The sequence below is a fragment of the Meles meles genome, chromosome 17, assembly GCF_922984935.1.
Source record: "Meles meles chromosome 17, mMelMel3.1 paternal haplotype, whole genome shotgun sequence".
Lineage (NCBI taxonomy): Eukaryota > Metazoa > Chordata > Mammalia > Carnivora > Mustelidae > Meles > Meles meles.
This window is the reverse complement of record NC_060082.1, coordinates 1534417-1548596: the sequence shown is the minus strand read 5'-3', so window position 1 is coordinate 1548596 and position 14180 is coordinate 1534417. Positions and strand designations below refer to the sequence as shown.

The following is a 14180-nucleotide window of genomic DNA, read 5'->3' as shown; positions in this document are numbered from 1 at the left end:
CCCGCGAGCACGGCGCCCGGAGGCTGGCGCATGCTCCTTGGCGGCCCGGCGGCGCGCGCGCTCGAGGGCGCGCACGTCCGGCGCTGGCGTTGGCTGACTTCCGGCGGGAGCGGAGCTGGGTTTCCGCGGGATCCGGCCGGCTGGTGAGGGCGGCGGGGTGCGTGCGGTGGGGCGGGAAGAGGGGTCGGGTCGGCGCGGGGTGCGTGACGGTGCCGGGCTGGGCGTGGGGGTCGGGCCCCGCTCGGCGCCGAGCTGGGGAGCGCGGCTAGGACTCCCCTTTGGAATCTGCGCCCGGGAGGGGCCCGCGCCGGCGCTGCCCGGGGTCGCATTCATTTCCTCCGTGGCGGTGACTCCAGTTCCCGCAGCCGGGCCTTCGGCAGCTGCTGCGCTTCAGGTGCCTGGAGCCCCTCTCCGCACGCTGCTCCGTCGGCGAGGCGCTCTCTGCCGCCCGCCCTTCGTTTTCTTTTCTCAACCTGTCATTCATCTCTGAACTGTAGGACCCGTGCAGGCTGCGCCCGCCCCACCTCTTACCTGCTCCCCAGCCTCCCTCCCCGGGGTCCGCAGAACCGTCACGTGCTTGTTGAGCTTTAAACAGTCCAGGTTAGGACATTGGCTGGTTTGGGGCCCAGGGTGGGGTTCTTTCCTGCTGCCTGGAGAAACTCAGTTAGGAAGGTTTATTTTATTTTTAAAAATTATCTGTTTGAGATCTCTCTCTCCCCGACGTGGGGCTCGAACTCAGCCCTGAGAGCAAGAGTTGTACCTGCATTCTTCCGACTGAGCCAGCCAGGCGCCCCTGAATTGGGGAGTTTTAAAATAACCTTTTAGTTCAGACTCTGAAGTTTCTTAGTCCTCTGTTCAGGCTTTCGTGGGGTGCCCTGGCAGATGGGCATTGTCAGTGAGGAAGAACTCAGTGCTGTACAAGACAACTTACTGTATTCTTTTTTTTTTTCAAGATTTTATTTATTTATTTGACAGACAGAGATCACAAGCAGGCAGAGAGGCAGGCAGAGAGAGAGGAGGAAGCAGGCTCCCTGCTGAGCAGAGAGCCGGATGTAGGGCTGGATCCCAGGACCCTGAGATCATGACCAGAATCCTGGGATCATGACCCGAGCCCAAGGCAGAGGCTTTAACCCGCTGAGCCAGCCAGGCGCCCCAACTTACTGTGTTCTTGAAACTATTTTATGAGAGTAAGGTTTTTCAGGCTAGAAAGATGCCACGGGTTTTCATACATTGCTGAACTCCTGGTCCAAATGCTACATAGACTAAGCACCAAATGGGAAGTTCATGCTCTCTCTCGTTTGCTCTTTTCTTCTGGGAACATTCATTGAGTATGCCGTTGGCAGATCCTGCCAAGTACTAGGGGTACCAGTTGGAAAAGTCCTTTTCCTCAGAGAGCACGTAGTTTTGGGGGGAGGAGATGGGAAGGAGATAGGCAAGAGAATGACAAAAGCGATAAGTACTGTAAGAGAGCTTTGCGAACAGGTGCTATAAGAACATAAAAGATGCCCTCTAGCTTGAGTTAGTGTTGCCTTTAACTGTGAATAACTGGAATTGAAGCCAAGAGTCAGGAAGTGACTCTTGAGTGAGAATAGTGGAACTTTCTTTTCAGCACAAAATTTCTGTTAATGTAGCTTAACCTTTTTAAACAATCACGCTTTGCTTTTGGATTGTTTCTGGGTTTTTTGTTGTTGTTTTGTTTTCAGCACAAAATTTCTGTTAATATAGCTTAAACTTTTTATTTTTATTTATTTTATTTTTTTAAAGATTTTATTTATTTATTTGACAGAGAGATCACAAGTAGACAGAGAGGCAGGCAGAGAGAGAGGAGGAAGCCGGCTCCCTGCTGAGCAGAGAGCCGGGGGCTCGGGGCTCGATCCCAGGACCCTGAGATCATGACCTGAGCGGAAGGCAGCGGCTTAATCCACTGAGCCACCCAGGCGCCCCTAGCTTAAACTTTTTAAACAATCACGCTTTGCTTTTGGATTTTTTTTTTTTTAAAGATTTTATTTATTTACTTGACAGAGAGATCACAAGCAGGCAAAGAGGCAGGCAGAAAGAGGGGGAAGCAGGCTCCCCACCAAGCAGAGAGCCCAATGCGGGGCCTCAATCCCAGGACCTTGAGATCATGACCTGAGGCGAAGGCAGAGGCTTTAACCCACTGAGCCACCCAGGCACCCTAGATTGTTTCTGTTCCTGGAACTACCTGTTTATGAAAACAGCAATAGCAAATATTATTGATCTGATAAATTGCTGTCTAATGACATAGATACTGTTTTTATTTCATTTTTTTAAACTTTTTTTTTTTTTTACAAGATTTTATTTATTTGAGAGAGAGGGATTAAGCCAGAGAGAGGGATCGAGCGGGGGAGGGGCAGACCTGCTGAGCAGGGAGCCTGAGGCAGGGCTCAATCCCATCATGACCTGAGCCAAAGGCAGCCGCTTCACCGACTGAGCCACCCAGGTGCCCCTATTTTGTTTTACAGCCGAAGAAGCTGAGGTTGAGTTTAGGTAACTTATGTGGGGTCGCAAAGCTGGGGAGAAGCTGGCTTGGGAAGCAGATGGAGTTTGACTCCACAGTTTGCTGTCAGCATGGGCTTTTCTTCCTCCCGGACGGTAACCGTGGTAACTAACATTTACTGATCACGTACTGTTTAATCCTTACAACTCTGAGGTAAGCACACTTACCGTCCTTTACAGTGGAGGAAACTCAAGATCAGAGAGGTTACATCAGCCAAGAGAGTGTACCAAGTGGGAGTGGAGCTAGGGTTTGAGCGCCGCACTCTAACCACCGTCCCTCACTGCCCACCTGCTGGGATGTTGTGTATTTAGTGTAAATACTGTGTCCCTGACTGAGTGTGAATAAGCAGAAAGATACTTGAAATGCTGGTGTCCGTGATTAATCTGAGGGTAATGAGAACTTGCTTTTCTCCTTTCAGGATGGAACAGGAGTGGGCCTTGGACAATGTTGCCCTGTAAGAAGAGAAGGACTACGGTGACAGAGTCCCCACAGCACCAGGGCAGCCAGGAGGAAGAGGACCCGGACCTGGAGTCGGTTGTTAAAGCATCGTCCGACCAGGTGAAAGACTGGGGCTCAGCGTCACCCTCTGGGGGTCCGAGCCATGGCAGAGCGGCCGGCCTCCAGGTGGAGTCCGTGCAGGGTGCTGGAAGTCAGCTTGCTGTTGAGGACCCATGTTTGAGCTCTAGGGGGCTCACCCAGGACGCGGATGCACCAGTTCTAGAAGCTGGCGATGCGGCCGTCTCTCAGGGACTCACGCTGCCTGCCTTGGAGTCTTCCCAGCCCCCTCCTGTGCACATCGGTAAAGGAAAAGTCCAGACCGCCGGCTCAAGGAGGGGGAAGAAGATTACACTCAGGCCTGGGCTTGTTCCCCAAGAAGACAGAGGTGATCACCCTCTTCCAAAGGAGCCTTTCTCAGGAGAGCCGAGTGAAGAAGTCCAGGAAGAAGGAGGTAAGATATGAGCGGCTGGGTTTCCCCTGACGCGGCGGTCTGCCCCGTCCTCCCTGCCGTCCCTCTAGAAGCAGTGTTTCCGGCAGGGTGTACTCGTGCGCTGCGTAGTCGGGACTGTGCTGCTCCTAAGGGTCGACAGTCAGCTTTCTGGACAGACGGAGACTTTCTTCTCCCTCCCGTTCCTGAAAGCCTCTTCCACATCCTTTTCTTTCTCTTACCCTCCGTGGTCTGGAGAGGTGAACCATGTGTGGCCTTTCGTGACTGGCGGACACCGTGGAGCGGGGCTCGCGGGGGAGGGGCAGTGGCGTGAAGGGACAGACTACTGCCGGGGACGCTGCATGGGGCTCTGCAAAGATGACATAACCCCTCGGACTTGAGGGTGAGCTGTGGTTCGACAGGTGGTGGCACGGGGCATGTAGGCCGAGAGCAGGACGTGCAGAGTTCAAGGCCGGGAGGGATGGCGACGTGGTGGGTTGGCAGAAGCGAGAGATGACTTCAGGGCGCTTGATTATGTTTAGGTCGTGAAGGGCTTTGTTTTTCCTGCTCAAGCCCTTGAACTTTTCCTGTAGGCGATAGCCACTTCGTAAATGAAAGAAGCAGAAGGCGTAGTTCTCAGCTCAGAAAGCTTGGGGTCTAGTTGGGAAGACAGGACGTAAACAGGTCATCCATGTGGAGCGGCTGGAGGCGAGCAGACGACCCGGAACCTTCCTTGCCTTCTCCCCGAGACCTTCCGAAAGCACGCACTGCCAGGTTGGCAGAGAGGAGGGAAGAAGTCTCTCTCCGCAGGGAGAGGAGACTCGGGCCATTTCAGTCGTCCGTCCTCGGATGGGGCGCAGCGTCGGCGGGGCTGGACATGGGTTGGGCGTTCGGTGTGCGGGGTGTGAGGTGAGCTTTGGGGCCACCAGCGTAACACGGAACTGAGAGCGGAGTGGGCAGGAGCCGGGAGGACAGACGACCAGAGCGCAGCGGTGCTGCTTCTCGGGAAGGGGGGTGGAGGAAGCGGACCAGCGTGGGCTGGGAAAGATGACAGGAGGGGGCACTGGAGAGGGGACGGGAGAAGTCAGGAAGGAGGAGAGCCCTGAGAACGAGGACATCCTGGGAAAGTTAGTGGCGAAGGAGAGGGAATGGGCCTGACCGGGCTGCACGAGCAGGTGGGACGCGGCTGAGAGGGGCCGCAGCGGAGCTGCTGGGATCCGGCGGCGAAGTTCAGGAGGGGGGTGGCCTGCACTGGCTGACATGCAGCAGGAGACTGGCGGCAGCCAGGGAGGCCGGGAGGCCCCGAAATGTCGTCTTCACGCTGGGCTATGTCCGGGAGGGGAGGTGGGCGAACCTGGAGAGGACACAGGATTCTGGAGCCAGTAGGGGAGGAATGGGTAATTCCTGGGGGTTCAGAGTCACTCGGCTGCCGAAGAGTGCGATCTACAGATGTTTTCAGTGGTTTGATCACGGATGTCCACGTGCAGGTGAAGAAGGTGTAGTTGGCCGCGGCCCGCGTGTAGCTGACCTCGAGGCGGGAGCGGCTGAGCGTTCTCTGTCGCGCCGCTCCGCTTCCTTAAGCTCCGTCCTTGGAAGTGGACTCGACCATCACGCACTTTAATGAGCTATAATACCAGTAGAAGAAGGACCTTAGGAGTGTCTATCCCGAATCCCTTTTCTCCCCCAGTACCTTTTTTTTTTTCTTTTTTTGTGGAATAGAAATATAACATACAAAACAGAAAGGAAGAAAGATGATTGGGAATTCATATATATGCATTTTGGATAATGAAAAGTTTAAAGAAGAAAAGAAAACTCTTACTTTTATTTTCTTTACAATCTTACTCTGTGCAGTAATTACCATTAGAATTTAGGGGCGCCTGGGTGGCTTAGTGGGTTAAGCCTCTGCCTTCGGCTCAGGTCATGATCTCAGGGTCCTGGGATCGAGCCCCGCATCCGGCTCTCTGCTCAGCGGGGAGCCTGCTTCCTCCTCTCTCTCTGCCTGCCTCTCTGCTTACTTGTGATCTCTGTCAAATAAATAAATAAAATCTTAAAAAAAAAAAAAGAATTTAGTGTTGGGGCGCCTGGCTGGGTCGGTCATTGGAGTGTGTGACTCTTGATCTCTGGGTTGTAAGTTTGAGTCCCATGTTGGGTGTAGAGATTACTTAAAAGTAAAATCTTAAAAAAAAAAAATTAGTATGTATTTGTTTTGTTGTTTTGCTTTAAGTAACACGTAGTATTATAATTATGTAGAAAAAAAACAAAACCAAAAGAGTCTGGGTTATTTTGAAGTGTAGCCCTCCCCCTTGCCTGTGGTTTCCAGAATCCCCAGTCAGCCACGGTCTGGAAGCCAGTGACGCTCCGGGCTTCACCTCCTTGTGAGGTCAGTGGCTGCCTAATGCTGCATCTTCTCGTCTTGGCCCTCCCCTCCCTCCGTCCCCCCAGGTAGGCATCGCATCGTCTCACATCATCACAAGAAGAGTGAGTACAGGGTAGTAAGGTATTTTGAGAGACAGCACATTTGTATAACTTTTGTTAGAGTACATTGTTAGAATTGCTCTGTTGCTAGTGATTGTTCGTCTCACCACCAGATTTATGAATTAAGTCATCACAGGTGTATACGGGAGGAAACACGGTGTGTGTATGGTTCAGTGGTTAGGGTTCAGTACTGTGGGACGTTTCAGGTGTCACTGGGGCTTTTGAAACCTGTGTCCCGGGGAACCAATGGGGGCCGCTGTGTCAGCATTTCGGTACAGCGTGAACAACGTGAAACCGTGTTTCCAAGCTGCAGCTGCCAGTGACTGAGCCTTGCCGTGTTAGTGCGTTTCTGACAGAATTTTAGCCCCTGCCCCTCCATTTTGTTTTCGGAATTTTAATTGTGTGTGTGTGTTTTAATCGTTTACATACCCTAATTTCTACTTAACTTTTTTTTTGCCTTCTAAAATGATTAACTCAGGCAGATTTCAGCTTATAATTAGTTGACTTGTACAGTTCTCAGCTAATTGTTTTCATGTAATCAATCCACATAGTTGTTAGGCCAGCAGTGAACAATTTACAGATGTGCTCTGTGGAGTTGCCCTTCCCTGCTCTGTCTTACGCTTCTCAGCTTCCCTTTCCAGGGGCTCTGAGCATCTAGCACACAGAGAGAGGAAAGGAAGAGTGGGGTTCCTGTGGGGTTCTCTGAGACGGGAGTTACATTGAGAAGCAATGGGATGTGGTCACTGAAAAGGAAGATTTTTGGGGCGCCTGGCTGGCTCAGTTAGAAGAGCATTTGAGGGCGCCTGGGTGGCTCAGTGGGTTAAGTCACTGCCTTCGGCTCAGGTCATGATCTCAGGGTCCTGGGATCGAGTCCCACATCGGGCTCTCTGCTCGGCAGGGAGCCTGCTTCTCTCTCTCTCTCTGCCTGCCTCTCTGACTACTTGTGATCTCTCTATGTCAAATAAATAAATAAAAAATCTTTAAAAAAAAAAAAAAAGAGCATTTGACTCTTGATCTCAGGATGGTGAGTTTGAGCCCCGTGTTGGTGTAGAGATTACTAAAATCAATAAAACTTGGAAAGAAAAGGAACCTTTTCTCTATGGCTGGTAAACTGTAGGGACAGTGTTAACAGTTTTTCCCAGTACATTTTAGGTAGTAGACGTATCGATGGGAACTACCAAAGTTAACTTTTGGCATGTTTATTTAAAAAGTCTCTTATGTTGGTTCGGTTTTGAAAATGTTGACATCGTTAATTGTGCAGCTTGTTCGAGATTGCTGATGAAAGGAGAGCACTGTGCTGCTTACTGAAGTTCTCTTTTCTGAGAAATTTGGCTGAGAGCAACTTTGGATTTGGTGGGTTTGGGATCTGACTCCTGAAAGGCAAAGCCGTGGGACATTTTGAAATTGCAGAGTGCTCGTGGGCTCCGGAAATGAAGCTGGAGGTTGAGAGTACGTGCAAATCAGGATTGATTCATGGCTTCTTTAGGATTAAACCTTTTTTTCTTTGTTGGGGGAGAGGATGGTCCTGTTTGTTTACTTATTTAGTTTTTTTTTTTTAATTTTATTTATTTATTTGACAGAGATCACAAGTAGGCAGAGAGGCAGGCAGAGAGAGAGGAGGAAGCAGGCTCCCTGCTGAGCAGAGAACCTGATGTGGGGCTCCATCCCAGGATGCTGGGATCATGACCCGAGCTGAAGGCAGAGGCTTTAACCCACTGAGCCACCCAGGCACCCCTACTTATTTAGTTTTAAAAGATTCTATTTATTCATTTGACAGAAAGAGCACAAGCAGGGGGAGAAGCAGGCAGAGGGAGAAGCAGGCTCCCCGGCAAGCAAGGAACCTGATGAGGGGCTCCATCCCAGGACCCTGGGGTCATGACCTGAGCCGAAGGGAGACCCTTAACTAACTGAGCCACCCAGGCCTCCCTGGGTTGGTCCAATTTAAAACCATGTTTACGGGGCACCTGGGTGGCTCAGTGGGTTGAGGCCTCTGCCTTCGGCTCAGGTCATGGTCCCAGGGTCCTGGGATCAAGCCCCGCATGGGGCTCTCTGCTCAGCGGGGAGCCTGCTTCCTCCTCTCTCTCTGCCTGCCTCTCTGCCTAATTGTGATCTCTGTCTGTCAAATAAATAAATAAAATCTTTAAAAAAAATAAAATATAACCATGTTTACAAAACGAAAGAAACCAACAACCGTGTTTAACACCAGTTGAAAGTCTGAGTGTTGATGAGGCAGCAGGTGACAGCATGAGGGCTGCCCTGCATGGAGGTTAGGGATAAAGAACTTGACCTCCGAACACGTTTTGGCTGTGTAATACACAGACATGGAAACAGTTCATGGATAGACAGCAACTGCACCGTGAAAATTCGTGCACCCTTTCCCTCTGCCCACCCCGCCCCCGTCCTTCCAGCAGTCAGTGCTCAGCACACCTGTTCTGCCTGTGTTTTCCTCCCCGTGAAGCTTGGTTCTCATGTTGGCTTTTGCTACAGAATGAATGTTCCCTTGCTTTAAAAATGCCCCATCTTTCCCAGAAGAGAGAGAGCACTCGTTAGAGTTGAGGTGAAGAGGGAGAGTTGTCTAATGGACTGTGGAACCATACGTTGATAGTTCTGCGGCGGTTTGTACTCCAGTGCTCTGTAGAATTTACCAAGTCAGAAAGTTCAGGACATTTGTATGGGTATCACTTACGGTGGGTGGAACGTGGTATTAATGGTTGTCCGTATGAAATGCCCCTTTGTCAACGGGAGTGTAACAGCTCCCCCCAACAATGATGGTTCTGATTTCTGCATAGGAAAAGAGGGCATAACTCAAAGCATATTAGCAGTAGAAAGACCTTGGGGCGCCTGGCTGGCTCAGTCGTTAGAGTGTGTGGCTCCTAATCTCAGGGTCATGAGTTCAAGCCCCATGCTGGGCGTGGAGCCTACTTAAAAATTAAGAGGGGGGAAAAATGTAGTAGACCGTAGCCATTACGTGGTTCAGTACCTGACATTATAGGTGAGTGCCTTGGAGCCGAGCTTTGATCCCTTACGACCGTGTACGAGAGAGAAGAATGCCTTTATGCTGTATGCATCGTTAATGGAGTTACCCAGTGATAAAGGACTTTATAGCAAAATGCTGATTTCAACAACGTGGTATCTGGTGTGATTGATAATGGGCAAAGTGTGGAGCAATACTTGTGATTCTTCCAGGAAAACCTCAGTTGCATTCTGGAGGGGCGATGCCTTCGCCGCCCTTAGGCAGCCACTCTGCAATGCCAGGAGCCCAGCCTGGGAAGTCCCCTCAGCCAGGTGTCTGTGGCTGTCCTCAGGAAAAGCCCCTCGGGACTCTGGCTCCGCAAGTCGAGGATGAGACAGAGGACGGTGGACTCTTCATTCCGATGGGTAGGCTTTTTTCTTCTCTTCTTTCGTAATTGAAAAAAAAAAAACTTCTTTATTGAAGCATGATATGAAGTATGATATGCAGAAAACTGCACGTGTCCTAAGATATCCTAGTCCGAATTTTCGGAGACTGAGTACACCCGTGCAGCCAGGAACCAGATCAAGAAACAGCATTACCTGTACCCTAAGTCATCTGTTTTGGTTGTTACTAGCGCCTCCCCCGTGGGGGACCGTTACTCCGACTTATGGCAGCCTAGTTTGGTTCACTGCTTTGTACTTCGTATGAGTGGAGTCCTATGCTTGTATGACCTGTGACAGACACGCGTTTTTCCACTCGTCCTCTTGTGTCTCTGAAATCGGCCCACACCGTTGCGTTTATCTGTAGATTCTTGGTTTTCACTGCTGTCTAGTATTCTGTTGTGTGAGTAGTCTAAGTTTCCTGTGTCTATTCAGCTTTTTTTTTTTTTTAAAAGATTTCACTTATTTATTAGAGAGCTTGAGAGAGAGCAATCATGAGCGGGGGAGAGGGAGTAGAGAGAGAAGCAGACTCCCCACTGAGCAGGGAGACCGATGCGGGGCTCCATCCCGGGACCCCAGGATCATGACCTGAGCAGAAGGCAGATGCTTAACTGACTGAGCCACCCAGGAGCCCCTCATTTTTTTAAAAATAGATTTTATTTATTTATGAGAGAGAGAGAGAGACCACGAGCAGCAGGTCAGAGTCAGAGGCTCCCTGATGAGCAGGGAGCCTGATGCGGGGCTGGAAACTAGGACCCTGGGACCATGACTTGAGTTGAAGGCAGGTGCTTAACTGACTGAGCCAGCCAGCTGCTCTGTGATTTCTTTCTCTTACTGCAAATACTAGTGTTGATCATGCATGTTTCATCTGAACTTGGGGGAAGGCGCTCCATATTTTTGTCTGGGGGTTTTGTTTTGTTTTTAGAAATGGCGAGGAGGAGGGACAGAGAGAGAGAATCTTAAGCAGACTTCCTGTGAGTGTGGAGGTTGACATGGGCTCAATTTCATGACCCTGAGATCACAAACTGAGCTAAAATCAAGACTCATATGCTTAACTGAGCCGGCCAGGCACTCCCGTATTCTACGTTTATGCATGAGAGAGTTGTGGACTTTTTGTATATATATTTTTTTAAAAGATTTTTTTTTAAATTTTATTTATTTATTTGACAGAGATCACGTGTAGGCAGAGAGGCAGGCAGAGAAGAGAGGGGGGAGAGCAGGCCCCCCACTGAGCAGAGAGCCCGATGCGGGGCTCGATCCCAGGACCCCGAGACCATGACCCGAGCTGAAGGCAGAGGCCCAACCCACTGAGCCACCCAGGCGCCCCTAAAAGATTTTTAATTATTTATTTGACAGCGTGAGTAGGCGGGAGAGGGAGAAGCAGACTCCCTGCTGAGCAGAGAGCCTGATGCAGGGACTCGATCCCAGGATCCTGGGATCATGACCTGAGTCAAAGGCAGACGCCTTACTGAGCCACCCAGGAGCCCCCTATTTTTAGAGATATGTTGTATCAGACTAAGGGAGTTCTTTTCCTCATTTTAGGGGACTTTTCTTTTTTCTTTAAAGATTTATTTATTTGACAGACAGAGAGTGAGCACAAGCAGGCAGAACAGCAGGCAGAGGGAGGAGCAGACTCCCTGCTGAGCAGGGAGCCGATGTGGGACTTGATCCCAGGACCCTGCGATTAGGACTGAGCCACCCAGGCATCCATGGAGACTTTTATCACGTAATGAATTGTACCAGGGCTTTTCTGTCTCTATGAAGGTGGTCTGCAGTTTTTCTTCTTTATCCTGTTAGTGATGTGGAGATTTCTGTTGATTCCTGCTGTCAGATTTACTGAGATATGATTTGCATTCAACAAAGCGAATCCAGGGAGCTTTGCAACATGAATATGGTTCTGTAACTGCCACCACCGTCAGCACGTGGGACATTTCTGTCACCCCGAAAGCTCTCTTACTGCCCGCTGCCAACCTGCCTTCTCAGCCCGGTCTCATGCGCCCCTCGCTCTGCCCTTGCCGTGTTTTCAGCGTCCATGCTGACGCTTGCATACGGTTGGGAGCCGCCGTCGCCGGGTGCAGCACTTTGGAGACTCATTTGTGGCCTTTCCGTCGCCGAGTAGCGCCACTCCCCACACACCTGCCACCAGTTCCTTGTTAGCAGCCGGTGGACATTTGGGTTGTTTCCATGTTTTGCCTGAAGATGCTGTAAACATTGACATATTAGGTCTTTGACAGACATAAGTTTTCATTTTTCCTGGGTGGATCACCAGGAGGGCCATTTCGGGGCTTACGGCGTGCGCACGTGTAACTCGATGGGAGGCTGCGACCCGTTTTCCGCGGCGGCTGCACCGTCTGACGCTCTCGGCAGCCGCTGACACTAACAGCCCGTCCCGGCCTGGGCGGCCGCTGTCGGACGTTTACGTTTTACCCGTTTCAGTAGGTGTGTTTCCTTGTGGTTTGAGCTTGCCTTCCCCGTCCTGCTTTGCTGGGCGCTGGAGAGGACCCTCAGTGCGGCGGAGAGGAGTGGCGCGAGCAGGCATCTCCCCCTGCGCTCGGCCCGGCGGGAGCGCGCAGTCGTCCACGGGAGCCGGAGGCCGTTCTCTGCCCTTGCTGCTCGCCGGGAGTTGTGCTGAATTGATGTCGATTTGGTGAAAAGCTTGTCCTGCGTCTGTTGAGATTTTCTTTTGTTTCTGCTTTTGGCTGTTGATGTGGTGAATTATATTGATCGATTTTCAAGTTTCAAAGCCATTTTGCACTTTTGGGGTAAACCACATCTTTTGATCGCGATGTATTATTACCCTTTTTATGTATTGCTGGATTGGACTGGCTAATATTTTAAGGATTCGTGTACCTGTGGCCAGTAGTGTTCTTGTACTGTCTTTGGATGGTGTGGTCTTGGGGTCATGCTGACCTTGTAAAGTGAGTTGGTAAGTGTTCCCTCTTCTTTTTGTTTTTGTGTTTTTCGTGGTTTTATTTTTGGAAGAGCGTGTGTGAATTGGTGGTATTTCTTCCTTAAATGTGTTGTTGAAGGCACCTCTGGGCCTGGAGTTTTCTTTGTGGACAGTTTTAATTATGAACTCTGTTGGTTCCTTTCTCCTCCTCTCCTCCTTCCTTCCTTTCTTCCTTCCAGGTTTTATTTATTTATTTGAGAGAAAGAGCATGAGTAAGAGAGAGAGAAGGAATGGGGGGAGGGGCAGAAGCAGACTCCCCGCTGAGCAGGGAGCCCAGGACCCCAGGATCCTGACCTGAGCCAAAGGCAGATGCTAAAGCCATTGAGTCCCCCAGGCGCCCTGAACTCAGTTTCTTTTCTTTTCCTTTTTTTTTTTTTTTAAGATTTTATTTATTCACTTGACAGAGATCACAAGTAGACAGAGAGGCAGGCAGAGGGAAAGGGAGAGGCAGGCAGAGGGAAAGGGAGAAGCAGGCTTCCCACTGAGCAGAGAGCCCGACATGGGACTCGATCCCAGGACTCCAGGATCGTGACCCGAAGGCAGATGCTTAACGACTGAGCCACCCAGGCCCCCTGAACTCAGTTTCTTTAGCAGATCCAGGGCTGTTGCAAATTCTCTACTTGTTCTTGAGTGAGCTTTGACAGCCGGTGTCTTGCAAAGTATTTGTTTCATCCAATTTGTGAAAACCTTGGCATAAAGGTTTTCATAATATTCCTTTGGTTTTTTTTTTTTTTTTTTTTTTTTTACAATTTTACTTATTTATTTGAGAGAGAGAGAGAACGTGAGTGCGCGGACACACGTGAGTTAAGGGAAGGTCAGAGGAGAGAGAATTTAAGTGGGCTCCATGCTCAGCGGGGCTCCATCCCCGGACCCTGGGATCATGACCTGAGCCGAAGTCTGACGCTTAACTGAGCCCCCCAGGCGCCCCCGTTTATTACATATTTTAGTAACTGGGTTTGAGGCGTCCGTTTCCCTTTAAGCACTGGTGTGAGCTGTGCCCCGCCCATGTGCTGTGCTGTGTTTCACGACTTCAGTTGGCTCTGCTGTGTAGCCCTTTGGGATATCTCCTTTGCCACACGGCTTGTTTAGAACTGTGTAGTTTGGAGAATCCTTGCTCTCTTTCTCTTACTGGTTTCTGATTTAATTCCCTTGTCTCCAGATTGTACTTAGTATAATTTCATTCATTTTCTTTTTTTTTTTTTTTTTTTTTAAGATTTTATTTATTTATTTGACAGATAGAGATCACAAGTAGGGAGAGAGGCAGGCAGAGAGAGAGAGAGAGAGAGAGAGAGAGAGGAGGAAGCAGGCTCCCCGCCAAGCAGAGAGCCCGACGCGGGACTCGATCCCAGGACCCCGAGATCATGACCTGAGCTGAAGGCAGCAGCTTAAACCACTGAGCCACCCAGGCGCCCCTCATTCATTTTCTACGTATTGATGTTTATTTTGGAGCCCAGAATATAATCTCCCCCACCGTAGGTCTTTTTTTTTTTTTTTTTAAGATTTTATTTATTTATTTGACAGAGAGAAATTACAAGCAGGCAGAGAGGCAGAGAGAGAGAGAGGAGGAAGCAGGCTCCCTGCCTAGCAGAGAGCCTGATGCGGGACTCGATCCCAGGACCCTGGGGTCATGACCTGAACCGAAGGCAGAGGCTTAACCCACTGAGCCCCCCCAGGCGCCCCCCGTACCCCCGTAGGTCTTTATTCAGATGTTGAATATAGTCTTTATGGTAGTTCTTCCGTCTGTATTCGAAGAGCTCATGCACTCTGTTGTCTGGAGGTGACTGCTCTGTAGAAGCCGATTGCGCTGGTCCAGAGCGTTGTCTGGTGCTTCCCTTTTTTCTCTTTGTATGTGGGGGGTCTGTTTGTCACTTACTGGCAAAGAAATAATGAAGTCTCCAACCTTAACTGTGGATCTGTCT

At 50.2% G+C, this 14180-nt stretch overlaps 1 protein-coding gene and 1 non-coding gene across 10 annotated transcripts in view; both read left to right on the top strand.

The window, feature by feature from the left end:
- The first annotated feature begins 37 nt into the window (after nt 1–37).
- Nucleotides 38–14180, top strand: part of GON4L (gon-4 like) — a 64003-nt gene continuing 49860 nt past the window's right edge. For 6 of the 9 annotated variants that reach the window (XM_045983012.1, XM_045983011.1, XM_045983008.1 and 3 more), the window contains exons 1-3: nt 38–143; nt 2937–3467; nt 9105–9296. In XM_045983012.1, coding sequence (XP_045838968.1) covers nt 2963–3467; nt 9105–9296 — 697 coding nt within the window. In that variant the 5' untranslated portion in view covers nt 38–143; nt 2937–2962. Of the gene's footprint in view, nt 158–528; nt 601–2936; nt 3468–9104; nt 9297–14180 lie in introns of those variants that run through there. The other 3 variants (XM_045983009.1, XM_045983010.1, XM_045983015.1) reach the window with 3 other exon arrangements.
- Nucleotides 8758–8830, top strand: TRNAR-CCU. Its single transcript has one exon. It is a non-coding gene; the product is annotated as a tRNA-Arg (tRNA).